The sequence below is a fragment of the Crocuta crocuta genome, unplaced genomic scaffold (genome assembly GCF_008692635.1).
Source record: "Crocuta crocuta isolate KB4526 unplaced genomic scaffold, BGI_CrCroc_1.0 scaffold84, whole genome shotgun sequence".
NCBI lineage: Eukaryota > Metazoa > Chordata > Mammalia > Carnivora > Hyaenidae > Crocuta > Crocuta crocuta.
Genome location: NW_027530213.1, coordinates 6687701 through 6708885, shown reverse-complemented (window position 1 = coordinate 6708885; position 21185 = coordinate 6687701). Strand labels below are relative to the sequence as shown.

At 39.1% G+C, this 21185-nt stretch overlaps 1 protein-coding gene across 3 annotated transcripts in view; it reads left to right on the top strand.

Moving 5' to 3' along the window:
- The window catches only part of ITSN1 (intersectin 1), a 206838-nt gene that overhangs the window by 94655 nt on the left and 90998 nt on the right, over positions 1-21185 (top strand). For all 3 annotated transcript variants that reach the window (XM_077765491.1, XM_077765490.1, XM_077765489.1), the window contains exons 12-16: positions 4777-5039; positions 7092-7241; positions 7865-8005; positions 14817-14904; positions 15038-15177. In XM_077765491.1, coding sequence (XP_077621617.1) covers positions 4777-5039; positions 7092-7241; positions 7865-8005; positions 14817-14904; positions 15038-15177 — 782 coding nt within the window. The remainder of the gene's footprint in view (positions 1-4776; positions 5040-7091; positions 7242-7864; positions 8006-14816; positions 14905-15037; positions 15178-21185) is intronic.

Below are 21185 nucleotides of genomic sequence, written 5' to 3'. Positions count from 1 at the left end.
GTCTCTCTCCCTCCCTCTCTCCCCCTCTGCCTCTCTCTCCCACTTGCACTCTCTCAAATTAAAAAGTGTAGATGAATAAATAAAATTTAAAAAGCCTCATTTATGATAATAAGCTCATCACACTATTAAAATATTCTAAAGCAGCTATGAATTATTGATGATGAGATGATAATTTAAACAAAGAGGCAAATGAAATTTATTATGGAGTCTTTTTATAATAAATTTTTATATTTTATTATATTTATCCATGTCATTTAGCTACATTTAAAGTGTTGGCTGGTTAACCGGCCTGCTCGGGGTACTAACTCGCCCTTTTCCTCTTTAAATTATTTTTTGTTTACTGATAAACTTCTTATTGATAATGTTCTTTGTGTGAAGCTATGTGTTGAGTACAGGGAAGAATTTAAACATTAACAACGTGGCCCATACTGTCAAGGTTATAATAGAATTGAGGATGTAGGACGTCCATGTAAATAATCATCACAGCAGCACATGAGGGTAATAAAGCCCTGAAGACAGTATTAGAGATGCACAGCACAGCTTATGTATGCTGGTTGGCATAGACTGGGAAAGGTACAATGTACAAATGTCTGTGCACGCAGTCTCAGTGTGTTGAGACTGAAGATGAATAGGGTCATTACAAGTGGGAAGGAAGAGCATTTCAGGTCCGTAATAATGGGAATCAAGTCCCAAAGGCAAATAAGGACAGGAATCCTTTGCATTTGGAATTTTCTTTTCCTGTTGGTGGCAGACCTTCGTTTAGAGTTCTGAATAGGAAGTGACGTCATCAGTTTTTTTGTTCCTCCAGTCACTCTTTGAGTAGCCCTTTATTAAGGGCCTCCTCTGGAGCAGAAACAGGACCAGGTATTGGAACTAACATGTGTAGGGACCTTTAGGGTTTTTTTTAATTGAGGTAAGAGTCACATAACAAATTTGATCATTAAAAAAATACATAGTTCAGTGGCTACTTAGCTTGGGCTGCCATAATAAAGTACAGTAGTCGGTGTGGCTTACATAGCAGAAGTGAGTGACTTTCTCACAGTTCTGGATGCCGGCAACTCCAACATCAGGATGTTCAGATCCTGGCCAGGCGCTCTTCCTGGCATGCAGATGGCGATATTCTTTCTGTGCCCTCATATCGCTTTTCCTTGGTGTGTGCACATGGAAGAGAGAAATCTCTTTTTCTCTCTTCCTCTCCTCCTCTTATAAAACCATTAATCCCACCTTCAGAACCTCATCTTAACCCTAATTAAATCACCTCACATTAGGGGTTAGACTTCAACATGAGAAGCCTAAGGGTTATCCAGTCCCTAACAGTGGTATTTAGTGTACCCACAGTGTTGTGGAAACATCAGCTCTGTTTAGTGCTGAGATGTTTTCATGACCCCAGAAGAAAACCCCGTACGTAGTTGTTCCTGATCCCCTCCTCCCCCAGCCCTGGCAGCCACCAGTCTGCTCTCTGCCTTTTGGGATTTACCTGTCTGGGATTATTTCATATAAATGGTCTTGTACAGTAGGTGACCTTTCACTTAGTATGATAGTTTTCATTCATCCACGTTGTAGCATGTATCAGTATTACGTCAGCCCTTTCTGTGATTGAGAGGACTTTCAGTTTTAAGGTAGCAAAGTAAAACGGATGTCCTTCCTCTGCCGTCAGTAAAGGCACAAGAAGGACAAGGAAACCAAAACACGCTTGCCACGTTTGGTCTCTGATCCATAACTGTAACGTCTGAGGAACGTCTCTCTACAGCAGTGAAGGCCAAACAGGAACGTGGGGAGAAGCCAAGTAAGGGTGCCCCCAGTTACAGATCTCAAGACCAAGTGTCAAGAGACCGTTGTGAAACTAGGGAACAACAGGAATGGCGTGCCACACAGGCAGGCCGTGCGCCGGGGCTTCTCCTCTCTGAGGCTGGTTCCAAGGAGAAGCGTGTGAGACAAACACAGAACTGAATGGACACTGCTGAAGACATAGCAAGGGACGTGGAGGTTGCGAATTTATTCCTAAAGGGAAAGGAGATGGTTATAAACAGCATGATAGCAAGGATTAGAGACAAAATGACTGGCCTGGGAAATAAGGCTAAAATTCATAATTGGTGTTCTCAAAGGAGACTGAATAATGGATTAGAAAAAAATTGTTTACTGAATGGGATCTGCATAATGATCAGGGTACAGCTTGTATCTTCATTATGCAACGTAGAATACTCACCTTCCTACCTCTGCCTCCAGAAATTGTCTTATTTGTTAGAAGATACACCAGCAGTTATAAACTGAGGAGAGAGAGCTAGGGAGGGAAAGATTCAAGGTACAGGAAGGATCGGGGGTCAGTTGCTCAGTCAAGGTGATAGAAAAGGAAAAGCGTAAACAGGGAAGGAAAGGAGGTTGGTGGTGATAGGAATTGCGGTTTTGGAAAGATTATTCTACAAGGGTGTTTGGTGTTTTGAATGCCATGACATGGTATTTGTCACGGAAGGGAGCGTATGTTAGCGAAGAACTTTGGATTTTTAAAATTGCGGTTATATTGGTATATAATACTATATTAGTTTCAGGTGTACAACATAATTCAATTTTTGCATACACTGTAAAGTGACCGCTTTGTGAGTCCAGTTATCGTCCGTCACCATACAGTTGACCCCCTTCACTCTTTCTCCCACCCCCAAACTCCCTTTCCCTTTGTTAACCCCCATTCTCTTTCTGTATCTGTGAGTATCATTTTGTTTTTGATTCGGTTAATAAGTGAAATCAAATTGTATATGTGTTTTTGACTTATTTTACCTAGCATAATACCCTCAAGGTCTACCTGTGTTGCTGCAGATGGCAAGATTTCCTTCATTTTTATGGCCGAATAATAATGTATGTGTACATATACCACATTTTCTTTATCTAGTCATCTGTCGAGGGACACTTAGGTTGTATTTGTAAACAATGCTATAATGAACATGGGGGATACAGATACCTTTTTGAATAGATAATTTTGTTGTCTTTGGGTAAGTATCCAGAAGTATACTTGGTTGGTCATCTGGCAGTGTTTTTGTTTTTGTTTTTGTTTTTTAATTTTTTGAGGGACCACTGTACTGTTCTTTAGTGGCTGCACCAATTTACATTCCTTCCAACAGTGTGAGAGGGCTCCCTATTCTCCATAACCTCGCCAACACTTGTTATTTCTTGTCTTTTTGATAATAGTCATTTTGACAGGTGCGAGAGGACATCTCCTGTGGTTCTGATTTACATTTCTGTGATCATTAATGATGATGAGTGTCTCCTCCTGCGCCTGTTGGCCATCTGTGTGGCTTCTTTGCAAAAACATCTACTCACCTCTTCCGCTGTATTTTTTAAAAAGATGGTTTTGTGTTGCATTGTATGAGTTTTTTATATACTTTAGATACTAGCCCATTATCAGATATGTGATTTGCAAATTATCTTCTCTCATTCAGAAGGTTGGTTTTTTGTTTTGTTGATTAGTCTCCTTCACTGTGCAGAAGCTCATAGTTTGATACAATCCCATCTGTTTGTTTTTTCTTTCGCTACCCTTGCTTTCAGTTCCAGAAAGCAGAATTCTACGAACCATGTCGGTGAGTTACACTGACTGGGTTTTATGTTAGGAGTTTTATGGTTTTAGGCCTTGCATTCAAGTCATTAATCTGTTTTGAGCTAATTTTTATGTATAGTGTAAGAAGTGAGTGGTCCGGTTTAATTTCTTTCATGTAGCAGTTTTCTAGCACCATTAATTGAAGATACTTTTCTTTCCCCATTGTATATTTTTGCTTTATTTGTTGTAAATTAATTGGCCATGTAAGTGTAGGTTTATTTCTGGGCTCTCTATTCTGTTCCATTCATCTGTGTCTGTTTCTATGCTAATAATACTGCTTTGATTAGTATAGCTTTGTAGTGTCGTTTGAAATCAGGGAGCACAGTGTCTCCAGCTTTATCCTTCTTTCTCTCAAGTCTGCTTTGGTCATTCGGGGTCTTTTATGGTTCCATATAAACTTTAGAATTATTCTAGTTCTGTGAAAAATGCTATTGGAATTTTGACAGGAACTGCATTGAATTTGTACATTGCTTTGTGTAATATGGACATTTTAACAATATTAATTCTTCAAATCCAATTCCGATCATGGAATACTTTTCCATTGAATTATGTCCTCTGTTTCTTTAATCAATGTCTTATAGTTTTCAGTGTACAGGTCTTTGACCTTCTTGGTTAAATTTATTCCTAGGTGTTCCTTTTGGTGCCGTTGTGAATGGGCTTGTTTTCTTCATTTCTCCTTCTATTGGCTAATTATCAATGCTGCATATAGAAATGCAACTAATTTCTGTATATGGCTTTTGCATCCCGCAGTTTACTGAATTAAGTTCTTGATTCTTTTTTTTTTTTTTTTTTTAATTTTTGTAATGTTCTATTTATTTTTGAGGGAGAGAGGCAGTGTGAGCAGGGGAGGGTCCGAGAGAGAGGAGACACAGAATCCGAAAGAGGCTCCAGGCTCTGAGCTAGCTGTCAGCACAGAGCCCGACGCGGGGCTCGAACCCACCAACTGGGACATGATGACCTTAGCCGAAGTCAGATGCTCAACGACTGAGCCCCTCAGGCGCCCCAGTTCTTGGTTCTAAAAGGGACTGGGCATCCTAGCAGTTACTAACGCGGGCACAGGCAGGAAGCAAACTTAGGGAGCTCTGGTTTGCATTTATACTACAGATTTCAAATGGGCCACTGAACGTTTCCTTTGAAACCGGGGTGGAAAATCATGACTTTTCATAGTTTTTCCGCTTCTCGCTTTAAAGTAACATTTGAGGATAAGAAGCGCGAGAATTTTGAGCGCGGCAACCTGGAGCTGGAGAAGCGCAGGCAGGCCCTTCTGGAACAGCAGCGCAAAGAGCAGGAGCGCCTGGCCCAGCTCGAGCGCGCCGAGCAGGAGAGGAAGGAGCGCGAGCGCCAGGAGCAGGAGCGCAAGAGACAGCTGGAGCTGGAGAAGCAGCTGGAAAAGCAGCGGGAGCTAGAGCGGCAGAGAGAGGAGGAGAGGAGGAAAGAAATCGAGAGACGGGAGGTAAGCAGCCGGCCCCGCAGCAAGCACCTGTGGCTTGCTCCCCTCCTCTCTTAATCGTTCAGGCAGCGTGTTAACAGCCTCGTCGCCTTCCTTTCCCAGCTGCGCGGTTCTAGTATGTTCACAAGCTCATGTGACCCTGGGCCCCGTCTGCCTCCAGCGCACGTTCCTCACCCCAAAGAAGAACTTTCTTCCCCGTTTAGCAGTTACTCCCCGTCCCCCTCTTCCAGCCCTCAACAGCCACTCCTTTGCTTTGTGTCCACAGGTTTGCCTGTCGTGGACGTTTCGCAAGTGGAATCACACACTATGTGCCCTTCTGTGTCTGGCTTCCACTTAGGATGCTTTCAAGTCCCAAGTTGTAGTGTGAATCAATACTTTGTTCCTTTTTATGACCGGATAATACTCCATTACACGGATGTACCACATTATATTTATCCATTCATCAGTTGATGGACATTTGAATTCTTTCCACTTTTTTGACTATTACGAATAACGTTGCTGAGAACATTCATGCTCAAGGGGCACCTGGGTGACCCAGTCGGTTAAGTGCCCGACTCTTGCTTTTGGCTCAGGTCATGATCTAGCAGTTCTGGAGATCGAGCCGCACTTCAGGTGTGGGCTGACAGTGGGCGCCTGCTTGGGATTCTCTCTCTCTCTCTCTCTCTCTCTCTCTCTTTCTCTGTCCCTACCCCATTCACACTTGCGCTCTCTCAAAATAAATAAATAAAAACTAAAAATCAAATTTAGAAAAAAAATTTACACTTAAGCTTTTGATAATACAGTCTCCTAACAAACCACTGATGTTTGTTGAGAATTTTTCAGACTTTTTTCTCTGCATTTAAAAATGTATGTAGAGCTATAAAAGGTTATATGGTTGGAGAGGTTGGGGATTTAGTGCAATTTTTTTAAACCCCTGTAATGATATCATACTAATTATATCATTCTGTGCCCTTCTTTTTCCACTTTAAAAAATATGTGTGGGAAATCCTCAGTGTATTGGATGGAGGCCTCATCAGTTTGGTGCCATATCTGAATAGTGGCTAAGCCAGTCATTTGTCCGAGTTTCCAGCTTAGCGCATTGCTACAGGGGCAATGCCATGACTCTTCTGGGTGAATGAGATCTACTTTATAGATGGAAGGTTTTCCTTTATAAAAACACAAAGCACAATACTTTGGTTTCATCTCCTTTTATTGCTTCAGAGAATTTAGGGCAGTAAGCCCTAAATCCGTTCGGGCAGAGACACACGGATGCTAACAGGGTTTTAATTTCCAGAATGGACAGCCAAAAGACAAGAGTGCCTTCCCTTCCTTGGTGTTTGGTTTTGTTTTTTTTTTTTTAAAGACACTTTAGAGTATTTGTTCAGAATTATGTAATAGGCATTTACCATGTACCAGGCTTTGATAGCCCCTAGAGAAAGAGTGATGGGTAAGTACTCCACCTGTCCTCTGGCCTGTAAAAGGGTAGTTGGGGGACAGGTAGTAAGTAGCAGTTACAGTAAAGAGTGCCAGGTGCTCTTTACCCACCAGACAGCAGAGTTAGCTTTGAAGAGGGCTGACGTTCCCACAGAAATTTCAGAAGCTTCTATGGTTTAAAAAAAAAAAAAAAAGGTGAATGAATAGGGGGCTTGGGGGGGAGCGACAAACTTTTAAAACTTGAGATAAATAATTTTTGTTTCATAGAAGAAAGTTTTGTTTTAGGGGGGATATTTTTTGTGTTTTCTTTTTGTTCTAGTGGTTTGAATTTTGATTTTACTAGATTTTTCCTGACCCTTTATGAGTCAGTAAATAAGGAAGAACCGGGTTTGTTTTTTTTTAATCGCTTCAAGCATTCTTAAAGTCATAAACAATCAAATTCCAATAATGACATGAATCCTGTCTGTTCTCATCTTANTACATTTGTATAAATTTTGTTTTGCTATTTTGTAATAGAATTTCTTGCAGTGTGTAACATTTTATCCCTGAAGGAAAAGACTTCCTAGATGTTATGTTTATTAAGAGACATTGTATAGTGTAAGAACTAAAAACTAATAAGCTGTCTGTTTGTAAATGTCACAGGCTGCAAAACGAGAACTTGAAAGGCAACGGCAACTTGAATGGGAACGGAATCGAAGACAAGAACTACTCAATCAAAGAAACAAAGAACAAGAAGACATAGTTGTACTGAAAGCAAAGAAAAAGACTCTGGAATTTGAATTAGAAGCTCTAGTGAGTGAAATTTGATTACGCTCCGGGAATACAGTTGACTGACCCTGCGCAGTCAGAACTCTGTGTATAAATCCTGACTCCCCTAGCACTTAACTACTAGTAGCCTACTGGTGACTGGAAGCTGTACGGATAACACAAATAGTTGATTAACACATATTTCATGTTATATTTATCATATACTGCATTCTTACAATAAAGGAAGCTAGAGACAAGAAAATGCTGAAAAAATCATAAAGAGGAAAAAATAATTTACAGTCATGTACTGTTATTTTTAAAGTTTATTTATTTTTTGAGAGGCAGAAATAGCACAGTGGAGGGGGGCAGAGAGAGAGGGAGACTGAAAATCCCAAGTAGGCTCTGCACAGTCAGCTTGGAGCCCGATGTATGGCTCGAACTCATGAAACCATGAGATCATGACCTGAGCCGAACCAAGAGTCAGACGCTTAACCAACCGTGCCACCCAGGCACCCGAGGACTGTACTGTTATTTATCAGAAAAAATCCGTTTTAAGTAGACCCATGAAGTTCACACCCGTGTTGTTCAAGGGTCAGCTGTACAGTAACACTGAACCAATAAAAATGGTAGTAGTAATAATAATAATAATAATTTTTCATTTGTTAAAGAATGATAAAAAGAATCAACTCGAAGGAAAACTTCAAGATATCAGATGTCGACTGACCACCCAAAGGCAAGAAATTGAGAGTACAAACAAATCCAGGGAATTGAGAATTGCAGAGATCACCCATCTACAGCAACAATTACAGGTGAGAAAATAACACCCTTAAAAACTTTTCGGCTTTCCCCACTTCTCTGATTCATTTCACTCGCACCCAGCATCTGCGAGGTGCTGGGCTCTGGGAAGCCAAGATGAAGCCGACAGTGCCCTGGTCCGAAAAGGCCGTGAAGGAAACAAACTCAGCCCGCGTGCCGAGCGCCGCCGCGTGCCCGGCCAGGCGCCCTTGGAGGCACTGAGGGTCCAGCAGTGAGCAGAGAGGAGCGCTTCTACCTTCGCGGAGCTCACCTCTCTGCAGGGCAGGACGCTAACGAAGGAAGTCAAGTGGGCACTTAGAGTATGAGAGTGAGTAGGAAAGAGAGTCCTAGAGAGAAGGAGGGCAGTTGTTTTTGTTTTTTAAGATTTTCTATTTGGGGTACCTGGATTGGCTTAGATGGTTGAATGTCCGACTCTTGATTGTGGCTCAGGTCATGATCCCAGAGTTGTGGGTTACTGAGTGTGGAACCTGCTTAAGATTCTCTCTCCCTCCCTCCGTCTCCCTCTCCTTCTCCCTCTCCCTCTCCTCCCTCTCCCCTCCCTCCTTCTCTCCCTTCCCCCTCTTCCCCTCTCCCCTGCTTATACTCTCAATAAAAGGACAATACAATAAAAATAGTAATCTCTACACCTGAGGTGGGGCTCAAACTCATAACCCCAAGATCAAGAGTCATACGCTCTGCCAACTGAGCCAGCCAGGTATCCCAAGGGCAGTATTTTAAATAAAGTGGTCAGGACAGGCTCCTCTGTGAGGATCCATTTGAGCAAAGACTTGGAAGAGAGAAGCGGCTAAGCTGTGTGGCTCTCTGGCAGAAGTGTAGGCACGGAGACAGCAGTGTGAGAACCGTAAGGCTGTGCTTACAGCAAGGAGGCCCCTGTGGTCGGAGCAGGTAGGGACTGGATCACCTGGGACGTGTAGTTCACTCGTGAGACTTTGACTTTACCATGATCGCCACAATAAGGGAGTGCGGTTCAGTATTTTAGCGGGAGTATGAGAGATAATTATACTGAATAGTGGGGCACATGAGGGAATGCTGTAAGCAGTTCTGCTTTCGTTGATTAGGTATCCAGATTTGACCACCAAGCTTCCATAATATCACCTGGTTGGGTTTCACTTGTTGAACTGAGGGCAGGGGACATCAAATTTGTGTAGATACTGCTCTGCCTGTCATCATGAAAGATGATCATTTTTGAGCTTTGTGACTTTCCTCAGCCTGATGATTTGAGATTTGCCCCTGAGTAGCGTTTCCAGTTGATTGACATTTAGGTTCTTTCCAGTTTGGAACTTTCATGCATAAGTCTGCAATGAGCATTTGTTTACAAGTCTTGATGTGGAAATATGTTTTACTTCTCTTGGTTAACTTTCTTAGGAATGGAATTACTTGACACATTACTTGTCACTAAACAAATATAGGTTTAACCCTATAGGATATCGTCCAACTGCTTCCAGAGTGGTTGTACCATTTTTACATTCTGTATTTTACGTGTATGAGTGCTTCAGTACTTCCTCATCCTGGCCAACACTCGGTATTGTCATTATTTGTAATTTGAATATTTCTGGTGGATATGTAACAGTGTCCAGGAGGCTCTAACTTGCATTTCCCTGAAAGCTAGTAGTGGTGGTGGTGGGTCTCACTTCATCCGTGTATTGGCATGTATCTTGTGTGTGTCTTTTGTGAACAGATCTTTTGCCCATTTTTTGTTGGGTTATTTAACTTACTGTGGAATTGTAGAGTTCTTTATATATTTCTGTATCTAGTCCTTTGTCAGATAGATGTTTTGCCAATATTTTCACCTTCTCTGTAGCTTCCATTTTTGTAATGGTGTTTTTTTGAGAAGTTTTAAGTTTTCAGGAAGTTCAGTTTATTAATTTTTTCTTTTATGGTTTACTTTTTTTGTTTTCTAAGAAATCTTTGGCCATCCCAAGGTTGCAGACGTTTTCTCTTATATTTTCTTCCAGGACTTTTACAGTTTTCTCTTTTATGTTTAAAACTGTGATCCATTTCACGTTGATTTTTATGAAAGTGTAAAGTAAGGCATGAGGTTCATCTTTTTTTTTTTTTTTTTCTATACAGATACCCAGTTGTTGTAGCAACATTTATGGAAAACACTGCCTTTTTCCCTTACTGAATTACCTTGGTTGCTTGTTGAAAATTAGTTAGTGTAAAATTTTCAGTAGTATTCTTTCTTCAAATTATTTTGGCTATTTTACATCCTTTACATTTCCACGTAAGTGTTAGAATTTGCTTCTCAGTTTTTATAAAGATACTTAGAATTTTGATTGGTGTTTCACTGAATTTATATGTCTATTTGGGAAGAATTGACATCTTAACAATATTAAGTCTTCTATATTTCTTTATTTTATTCAGGTTATATTATAGTTTTCAATGTATACATTTTGTATATATTTTACAAAACTTATCCCTGTTTTGTGGGGTTTTTTTTGACTCTGTTGTATATTGTATATTGTTACTTCAGTTTCCAATTTAATGCCAGTATATAGAGACAAAATTTTTATATATCAACCTTATACCTACAGTATTGCTTAACTCATTTTCTAGGTTCCTTAGGGTTTCTATGTATAAAATATACTATCTGCAAATAAAGACAGTTTTGTTTATTTCTTTCTTTCTAACCTATGTACTTTTTTTAACCTATGTACTTTTTATTTCCTCTTAACTGCACTGATCATACAACCTCTAGTACAATGTTGAATAGAAGTGGTGAGAATCTTGATCTTAAGGTGAAAGCATTCAGTTTCTGACTATTAAGTATGATGTTAACTATCTGCTTTTTTTGTTAGATTTCCTTTATCAAGTTGGGACTTCCTTCCTGTTCCTCCCTCCCTCCCGCCCCCCTGCTGAGAGTTTATTTAGTCATGAATGGGTGTTGAATTGGGTCATAACTTTTTTTTTTTTGCATCTACTGAGATGTTTACTTGTTTTTTCTCCTTTATTTTGTTCATATGGCGATTTATGTTGATTAAAACTTGAATGTTAAACCAACCTTCTATTCCTGAGATAAACCGTACTTGGTCATAATGTATTACCATTTAAAACATAATTTACTCTATTCAATTTGCTTTTATTATCTTTTCATTTAAGTTCATGAAAGATATTGGTTTATAGTTTTCTTGTAATATCCTTATGTGGTTTTGTTATCAGGGTAATAACTAAGAAAACAGTTGGAAAATGTTCTTTCCTCCTCTGTTTTCTAAAAAGGTTTGTGTCGAAATGTATTTTTTCTTTAAATTTTTCATTCGTCACTGAAGTTATTATCTGGGCCTGGAGTATTTTTTGTGGTAGGATTTTTTCTTTTTTTTTTTTTTTTTTTTTTTTTTTTTTTTTTTTTAACTTTTATTTTAGAAAGAACAGGGGAGAGGGGCAGAAGGAAAGAGGGACTCTCAGGCAGGCTCCACACTTAGCAAAGAGCCCAACCTTGGGGCTGTATCCCAGGACCGTGGGATCATGACCTGAACCGAAATCAAGAGTTGAACACTCAACTGACTGAGCCACCCAGGCACCCCTTGTGGTAGGACTTTTAATTGCAAAATGTATTTAATAAATATAAGGGTATTCACATTTTTTGTTTCTTCGTGAGTCTAATGATTTGTCTCTTTCAGTGAATTTTTTCCTTTCATCCAAGTTTATCAAATTTATTTGTGTAAGGTTGTTTTAGAATGTTCTCTTATTCTTTGCAAGTCTGTACTATCTGTAGTGATGTCACTTCTTTCATTCCTGATAATGGAAATTTGTACCTTCTCTACTCCTTCAATTTTTCCTTTTTCCTTTTCCCCTCCTCGTCTTCTCCATCAATCTATCTAGAAATTTATAGGTTCCATGGATTTTTTTTTACATAAGCTTTTGGTTGTATTGATTTTTCTCTATGGTATTTCTGTTTCGTTTTACTTACACTCTTTATTATTTCATCTTATTTTGGCTTTAGTTTGCTTTTTTCCTAGCAAAAGAAAAGAAAAAAGAAAGCTTAGATTATTGAACTTGGACCTTCATTTCTGATACAAATATTTTAAGGTATAAATTTCCTTCTAGCATTGTCATAGCCATATTACACAAATTTTTAATGTGTTTTCATATTCGTTCAATTCAAAATCTTTTATTTCCTTGATAATTTCTTCTTTGATGGGATTATTTAGGATTATGCTGTTTAGTTTCCAAATGTTTTTTATTGTTTTCCAGATATCATACAGATTTCTGATTTATTTATGTTATAAACTGTGAGCAAACTCTGTATGATTTTAGTTCTTTTTAGTCTTTTTAAGTTTACTGTGACTTATTTTATGACTCAGCATATGATCTGTGTTGGTGACTATTTTATGTGCACTTGTAAAGAATGTGTACTCTGTTATAGTTGGGTGGAGTGTCCCATAAATGTCAATCAGAGCAAATCGATTCATGGTGTTTTTGTGTTTTCTCTGTCCTTACTGGTTTTGTGACATCTTCCAGCTGTTGCAAGAAGGCTGTTGAAAGCTCTAGTATTATAAATTTTTCCACTTTCTTCCCAGTTCTGTCAGTTATTGTTTCATGTACTTTGAAGTCCTGATCGATTTGAGATATTAGGATATGACATATAATGTAAACAGTATCAGATGTTCACTGCTAGAAGTTGTTTGAACATATTAAAAAATGCATGTACGTTTTAAAAGAATATTCTTCTCTATGGTAACTTTTTTAATATGTCTTTCATTAACTGTGAGATGTTTCATAAAATATTCTCTTAGGAAATTTAGGAGTGAAGGCCATATGTTTACTTACTATCTCACTGAATGCTGTGTGACCAAATACATTTTTATTATTGAAGCTTGGCACTTAGTATGTTCACTTATTGATAATACTAATCAGGGTTCCTGAAAAAGTAATGAAGTGAAAAATAACACATGGTTTGAAGAAGGCCAGGTATATCACAAGCTATGAGATGTTGATTCCCTTTCTTTACTGGAATTAGTATTTGCTGTGCAGCTAGGTCAGGTGGCTCTTCATACTGGTTTGACTTATTTCAGAAACTTAGGTTGGCATTTAAAAGTGATGTTGAAGGGCGCCTGGGTGGCTCAGTCGGTTAAGCGTCCGACTTCGGCTCAGGTCATGATCTCATGGTTCATGGGTTCGAGCCCCGCGTCGGGCTCTGTGCTGACAGCTAGCTCAGAGCCTGGAGCCTGTTTCAGATTCTGTGTCTCCCTCTCTCTCTGACCCTCCCCTGCTCACGCTGTCTCTCTCTCTCAGAAATTTAAAAAAAAAAAAAAAGTGATGTTGTTAGGAGTAAAACAGTCTCTGATCTGAGCTTGGCTTTATCTTGATGCATCATTGTTTGTCTTGGTCAGGGAAGAAACTTTGGGATTGGGTACGAGGCCTTTCCGCAGTGGAGGGAGGAGAGTAGGAGAAACTCAGCTGGCAGGCTCTTTCTGGGGAAACAGTCTGAATTGTAGATTCTGTTTTGTCCAGATTTGGGGAAAGGGGTGCAGATCATTCATGTGAGAAGATGCTTCCAGATCCTGTCTGTTGAGTTAAATCTGTCTACTATTCAGACTTGGAGCACACAACAATTTATTCTACACAAACCAGTCTGTATGTAAGGATCGTCGTTCCAAAAGAGACTGCCCCTTAGCCTCTGATGAAGATTTTCAGTTTTGACATTTTTATTTTTTCAAACCAAAAATCAATGCAAAGAGATTGTATTTTCAAGTTTTGATTTAAATTCCAGTTAGTTAACATGCAGTGTAATATTAGTTTCAGATGTAGAATTTGGTGATTCATCACTTAGAACACCCAGTGCTCAAGATAAAAATGAACATCAACTATTTGTTGTTCTGTACTGGAAAGGCTGTCATTTACTGAAATGTGTAGAAACGATAGAAGATAATTTCAGTTGAAAAGCAACTGCGGTGCCTGACAGGTCATCCATGAAAACTCTAATAGTCTTTGAGTGGGTGAGCTTTTTTCTTATATCAGTTAAAAAAAATAGTCGGTTCGAGACTTTTGTGTACCGGTTTAAAATTGTAGGTCTATCCTCAATGGTGGAAAAACATATATGGCAGCCAAGATTCTATTATTAGGAATCTCATTTTGATGTCTATTTCCATTTTCAGATGTATGGTAATCCTCACTTCAGCCCTTAGAGGTATCCAAGTTCAGAATAAGAGTAGTTCCTATTCAGACTACTGAGTCAGTTTATAAACAAGGTCATTGTATTTACGTTTGATCCCAGTGCAAGGAAGAGATCATTCCTTTCAGTTTTCTCTGCTGAGTTGTACTTAAAGTACATTTTTTCAAGCTTATAAATAGACAGGAAGTCAACAAAAATTTAAGAAATCTCAAGAGGGCTATAACTGTCTTAGCTTCATTTCAGTGAAGAGCATTTGGCAAATAGTTAATTGCTTAGCAAGAAGCAGGCGCTGCCCTGACTGGTGATTAGATACAATTTCAACATACAGGATTTGGGATGAGATTAGATTGATGAGTCTTTTTTTTTAATTTTCTTTAACATTTATTCATTTTTTGAGAGAGAGAGAGACAGAGCGTGAATAGGGGAGGGACAGAGAGAAAGCGAGACGTAGAATCCAAAGCAGGCTCCAGGCTCCGAGCTGTCAGCACGGAGCTTGATGTGGGGCTCGAACTCACAGACTGAGATCATGTCCTGAGCCAAAGTCGGACACTTAACCAACTGAGCCACCCAGGCGCCCCTAGATGAGTCTTTGAGAGATGGAAAACTGACTTCCGTATGCTTGGACGTGGAACCCACGTAGGCATCATAGGTTTCCCTGTCAATTCATTGTTGTTTTCCTCCTTCTCTCCTAGGAGGCTCAGCAAATGCTTGGAAGACTTATTCCAGAGAAACAGATACTCAATGACCAATTAAAACAAGTTCAACAAAACAGTTTACACAGTAGGTGTTTTCTTTTTCAAATTGGCCTTTTCCTTTTGGCAAGAATTTCCTCCAGTGAAATTTCCTCCATTTAAAACGCATTTTCCTCACTGCCACTTTGCTTTTCTTGTCTTGCAATGTTTTTCTAAAATAGGAGATTCACTTCTGACACTCAAAAGAGCATTAGAAGCAAAAGAAGTGGCTCGTCAGCAGCTCCGAGACCAACTGGATGAAGTTGAGAAAGAAACCAGGTCGAAACTACAGGAGATTGATATTTTCAATAATCAACTGAAGGTAACTATTCATTGTGTCCCTACATATCCATGCTACCTATTAATTTTTCTGACTGGCCAGATGATTAGTTGATATTTAATCCCAGGTAGAAAAATTTATTATGCTGGTTCATCAGCCTCTGTGAAAGCCTTCATACTTACAGATGAACACAACCTGTCCTCTGAATTGCACGTGTCTCTTTAACATATAAAGATGAATTTGGTGTTTGTAAATGAAAGCTGAGGAAGTGGCCCCCACATGACATCTGTCTTGAACCTGAATTACATTTTTATACATCTCCATCTTTTTGTCTTTTGGTAACTACATCAAGTGAGAGTCCAGAAGCCAGGCTGCAAGACTCTGTCTTATGTTCTTTGAAGATTAATAGAAAGGGATTGTTTTCCCTTTGAAAACTAAGACTTTTTCCGCCACTTCTTACCTTTAAGATTGTCCTTGAATGGAAATCTTTATTTTGTTACCTCACATTTTAAAATGTTATTATTTAGTGGAGTAATTGCTTTTGTCTCTGTGGAGAAGTGGTAGATAGTTTTGTCATGTTTACATGGTAAAATTTAGGAAAATGCCAAAGCTCTTAAGGAATGTAAAAGTGGTTATGACAGCCTCCTTGTGATTGGTGCCTTTGATTTAACTGCACAGTTTTATCATTTAATACTCTTAACTTTTATAATGAAACCAGAATGCAAAACAGTTCATTTCCTCCCAACAATGAGCATATACTATAGATTTAAGTAAATACTGGAATTTTTAATCAATTATGTTATTCTAAGAAATGGACCACCTTTTTTTTTTTTTTTTAGATACTCATTTTCATTTTCCGTCTCAAAATCCTTTATACTTAGTTCTGGCTAATTTTGCTTTTGGCATTCAGAAAAAGTACAACTCCTTTATTATTAAAAAGAGAAAAAAAATCGGGAAGCCTATTTACGATTTTTAGTTGGCCTTTGGAATGAGATTCTAGGCCAAATTGTTCAGACATCTCAGTTTGAGGTATTTGTGTCTCTCCCTCCCCAAGCCTCCCCAGAGTAATAGGTAATGAACTTTTCTCAGTTGTACAATGCCAAGCAAGTGCTCTTGGGGGAAGTATTACTTGAGCCAACTGAGTGTTTTTCTTCGCTTTCATTCTTACACAGAATATGTGCTTGTGTGTGTGTGTGTGTGTGTGTGTGTGTACTATATGTGTGTTCCACACTTGTGTGTATCTGATTATATATGATGTGTAACTGCTGGAAGTAGAGCTGTAAGTTCTCTCTCTCTAGAATAAGCCCAGTAAAAATGCTCACATTAACTCTTATTGACTTGTCACTATTTTAAGCAAAAAGAATACGATCACAGTGCTTTTTAATAATTTCTTAGAATATAAACTGTTAAATATGCAGGTATCTTCTAAACCCAGGCAATAGTCCAGATTTCTGCCTTGATCTTAGGATTCCTATCTCTAGAAATTGGACTCCCAAAATAAAGTTCATGTATTAGAGGATGACCCTGCAGTGGATGATTTTTCCCCCAGATGCTGAGTCTATTTTTGAATTATTTTGGCCATTGAATTGCTGTTGCCGTCGCTAAAGAGAACACCCCATGATATGGTGTGATTCCAACTGTGTTTAATTGAAGCTGCCTTTACTGTTAGAATTGCTGATACAAAGGCTAACTTTAGCCCCTTATCCCATTTTATTCCTTTTGCTAAATATACTCATTTTTAAATAAGAACATTCCTTTCTGTCTTCATTTTTATTTTGGTTTTCCATTATTAACTTTAGTGTAGAGAGTAAAAAATTACAAGCCAGTATAGCTTTTTAGCAACTGGTGTGGAAGACTCAACAAATATGTTTATTGCCTTACAGTTACTATTTCTAGTATTCCTCTCATTCCTGGTGAAGCCACAACAGAAACACTTAAATCAAACAATCAGAAGATTTATAATTCGATTGAGACAACTCCAGAGGCAATTTTAAGACTCAGTCCCTGAGTATCTCCTGCCTCCTTTTCTTTGTGGTAGTCACATTAGAAAATATGAAGCATTTTTTTCCCTGACTTTAGAGCATGTATTCATTAGTAACTATAACTCTTGTGTGATCCAATGGACTAGGAGAGCCAGCGTTCTGACCCTTGGGGTTTCCTCAGTGCCTCTCTTGATACAGTGGTGCCTTTACAGCATTCGCTCTAATGATGCAAAAATTACTTCTCTGTTGCTGGGAGTGAAACCTTGGCGATTGTCCAGTCATTTCACACATCTTATCTGGTGGTGTGAACTCATTTTATCCGAAACCTTCCCCTCCCAAAAGTAAACCAGCTGGAAAGTGTAGAAGAGAAATTGGGACTTAGCAGTTTTATTTTATATTCGTGTAGATAGTTCCTCTAGGAGAAGAGTGTAATTCACTCATTATCGGCCAGTATAGTGACCCTGGAGAGGTACCTTATGGTGTGCCGAATTTTAAAATTAGTTGAAAGAACATTAAGCCTGTATTCAGTGGCTGGCTCCACAAATGAGGATTCGATTGAACAAAAACCAATTTCTTTATTTCTTTGGTAAACCAACTACTCGTAGTGAGTCTTCTGTTTCTTTTAGTGCACACTCAAAGTTCTGTCTAGTCCCTTAGTTACAAGATCAAGTAGGAAATCATAGCACCCTGCTTTAGCCCAGATTCAGCATTAAAGACAGCGATATGAATGCCTTAAATGTATTTAGTTTCTTGAATGTAGAAGAGTTTAAAGAGTAGGTATGTTTTATCATTTCCTCCTTTTTAGTTTTTAAACATGCAATCTGACTTCGTACTTTCTACCAGGTGGCTAGTTCAGATGCCTTCTTCTTTTAAGAGTCTTTCTTTTCTCTTTACCTCAGGAAGAATTACATTCCTACTTCCTCACCCAAGCCCTGTTAACTAGTGATGGAAATGCTCAAGTCATTAATTAAAGAGGCAAAGAATTGCTTTTGCAGTCAAGTTAACAGGTGTATATTTCATATAGGTGGCAACGTATTGAGAACATAGAGCAGGCTTACAATTGCAGTTGTGTTTTAAACAGCTCCAGATTCAGGGATATGAAACATATAAAGTCTCCAGTCTTCTTACCTGATCTTATAGAAATTGAGGGCTCATGCTTTCCTTTCAGGAAAGGTTCTTTTTTCATGTATCTTGATAGACATTTACCTCACAGATGTGATATTTTTATGTTCCAAAAATAATCCCACGGAATATCTGTCTTTTTCTAATTTATCACACCAAACCAAGAATTACTTGAAAAAAGAAGCAGAAAAATCTTAATGTCGCAAATACACTTTGCTTTTTTAAGACCGAAGGAAAGAGCTAGGTGGGGGGTGGGCAGAAATGATAGCACACTGAGGCAGTGACTATCTTTGTGCTAGAAATCCCAATTGGCAGCTTTTATATTTATGCTGCCTTTTATATGAACAGTAAATTTTAGCTTTTTGATGATCAAATGAAATATCTGACCAGTGATTTAATCATGAATAATTGATGTTGCTAGCAGGAATTAATACTTCTTAAGGTAGTTTTAATTCGGTGGATTAAATTTGTTTACCATACTTTTTGCTTATGTACTCCATATGCAACAAATATTTTCTCATGCTAAGAAATCAGTAATCCTCTCATTTGTGGTTCTTAAAACATCGATTTAAAATTATTTTCTGTGACTTTCTCTTTTTACTTCATTTTACTGGAGAATCAAAACTCTTAACATATTTGGAAGACTCTAGCTGCCTCAAGGGCACATAGAGACTTTCTGATGCTTGTTTTTTCGTACATATAGTGCCTTGCTTGCAGGTATAAAATTATGGTTCTAGCAAGGGTCAAATATTACCGATAGGGACTTTTCAGATAGAAGCACTTGACTTCCCCTTGCCCTTGACAATGTGAATAGTTACTGTAACAGTTTTCCTTGGCGCTGACAGCTCGGTATTCCATATTTGCATGTCTTAACTATGCTATGTACATAATGTACACCTTATAGCTTTTAAGGCTTCAAACATACGGCAAATAAGAGAATTCATCACTCAGAGAGGCTAGACATTGTGTTTCATGTTGAGAAGTTGAAGTCCATGTCAGTTCCCATCTAGTCACTGTGGCTGGACAAGTCCTAATGTGAATGGCATTTACATTGGAGCATTTCCTTTTTCCAGTCAGTGGCAATGGAAGACTCCATGTTGGAGTGCCTGGCAGTTCTCCTGGGCTGCGTCGTCCACTTAGACTCGTTGCTAAAGGTCTCCATGCCCTACGTAGGCAGTGCACATCCTTCTCAGACTAAGGGTGAAGGACCATCTCCAGCTCTGTGCTTCCCGTTTCCCCCACGCAGATGAGTGCTCAGTGTCTATCAAGTGCTGAGTGTTCTTTGTAAAACTGATTAGTTATTGCAGATCGTGGAGTATAGGTGAATCTTGCCTCTTGACAAATTCTGTGTGTGATGGTGGAAGCTCTGAACCACAAGCTGGATAAGGTACCGTATACTGTAGTCTTGTCTCTATGACAAGTGTTTTAGATCATCGAATGTGGGGCGCCTGGGTGGCTCAGTCGGTTGAGCGTCTGGCTTCGGCTCAGGTCACTATCTCATGGTTCGTGGGTTCAAGCCCTGCGTTGGGCTCTGTGCTGACACCTCNGGTGAATCTTGCCTCTTGACAAATTCTGTGTGTGATGGTGGAAGCTCTGAACCACAAGCTGGATAAGGTACCGTATACTGTAGTCTTGTCTCTATGACAAGTGTTTTAGATCATCGAATGTGGGGCGCCTGGGTGGCTCAGTCGGTTGAGCGTCTGGCTTCGGCTCAGGTCACTATCTCATGGTTCATGGGTTCAAGCCCTGCGTTGGGCTCTGTGCTGACACCTTATAGCCTAGAGCCTGCTTCGAATTCTGTGTCTCCCTCTCTCTCTGACTGTCCCCTACTCGTGCTCTCTCTCTCTCTCTGAAATAAATAAAACACTAAAAAAAAAATTAGATCATTGAATGTGCCACTTGGTTGCACAATGTTGAAGGTCAACACTCAGTCATGATTTGGGTCTGTGTGCCTATTTCCATCATATGGAGACAGTATTATAGTCAGTAATAGTATTCTAAAAGTGGACATTTTATTTCTTAGCAAAATTGGTTATTTAGGACTAATTCAGAATGAAGAATTATATTTTTTAATATGCTTGGGAAATCAGGCTTCTTAAACTACTCAAGAGGCCATTAAAGATATAAATTCTGCCCATATGACATCTGTTCTTAAAGTTGCTCCTGAAAACTGAATTGATGTGGAACTGAGAAAGCCAGTTATGGTAAATAAGGTTTTTGGCTTAACTGAGGATTTTATGCTCTTGGCTTCAGACACTTGCTTTCATGGCAGCCTCACTCATTATGAAGGCAGTAAAGGCAAAATGTTTAGCAACCAGGGCAAAAAAGAAAAGAGTTGGAGAACGAGCTGCAGAACAGAATGAGAAGTCAGGGGGAAAATGAATATGAAGGGAAACAAAGAAGGAAAGGGAAAGATCCAGAAAGAGATCGAGATACAGAGACAGCAAGAGACATGGGTATAAATTCAAATAAAATGACAGCGTTGCCTTCTCATATCAGTAGAACACTGTTTGGCTGTTTCATAGTTTACTACCTTACCTTATTCAAGATTAAATTTTATTTTTACCTATATGATCCTTTTGGGGTGTTTTTGTTTTTTGTTTTTTTAATTTTTTTTTAATGTTTTATTTATTTCTAGGAGAGAGAGAAAGAGAGACAGCGTGAGCAGGGGAGGGTCAGAGAGAGAGGGAGTCACAGACTGAAACAGGCTCCAGGCTCTGAGCTGGCAGTCAGCACTGAGCCCGACGCGGGGCTCAAACCCACGAACCGCGAGATCAGGACCTAAGCGAAAGTCGGACGCTTAACCGACTAAGCCACCCAGGCGCCCCATGATCCTTTTGAAAAGACCTGTTCTGCACAGAAGTAATAAAACTCTGTCATCCAATGTACTTGTGATTGTGGCAACTTTATGTAGAGTCCTTGAATATAGAAAAATAATTAGAACAT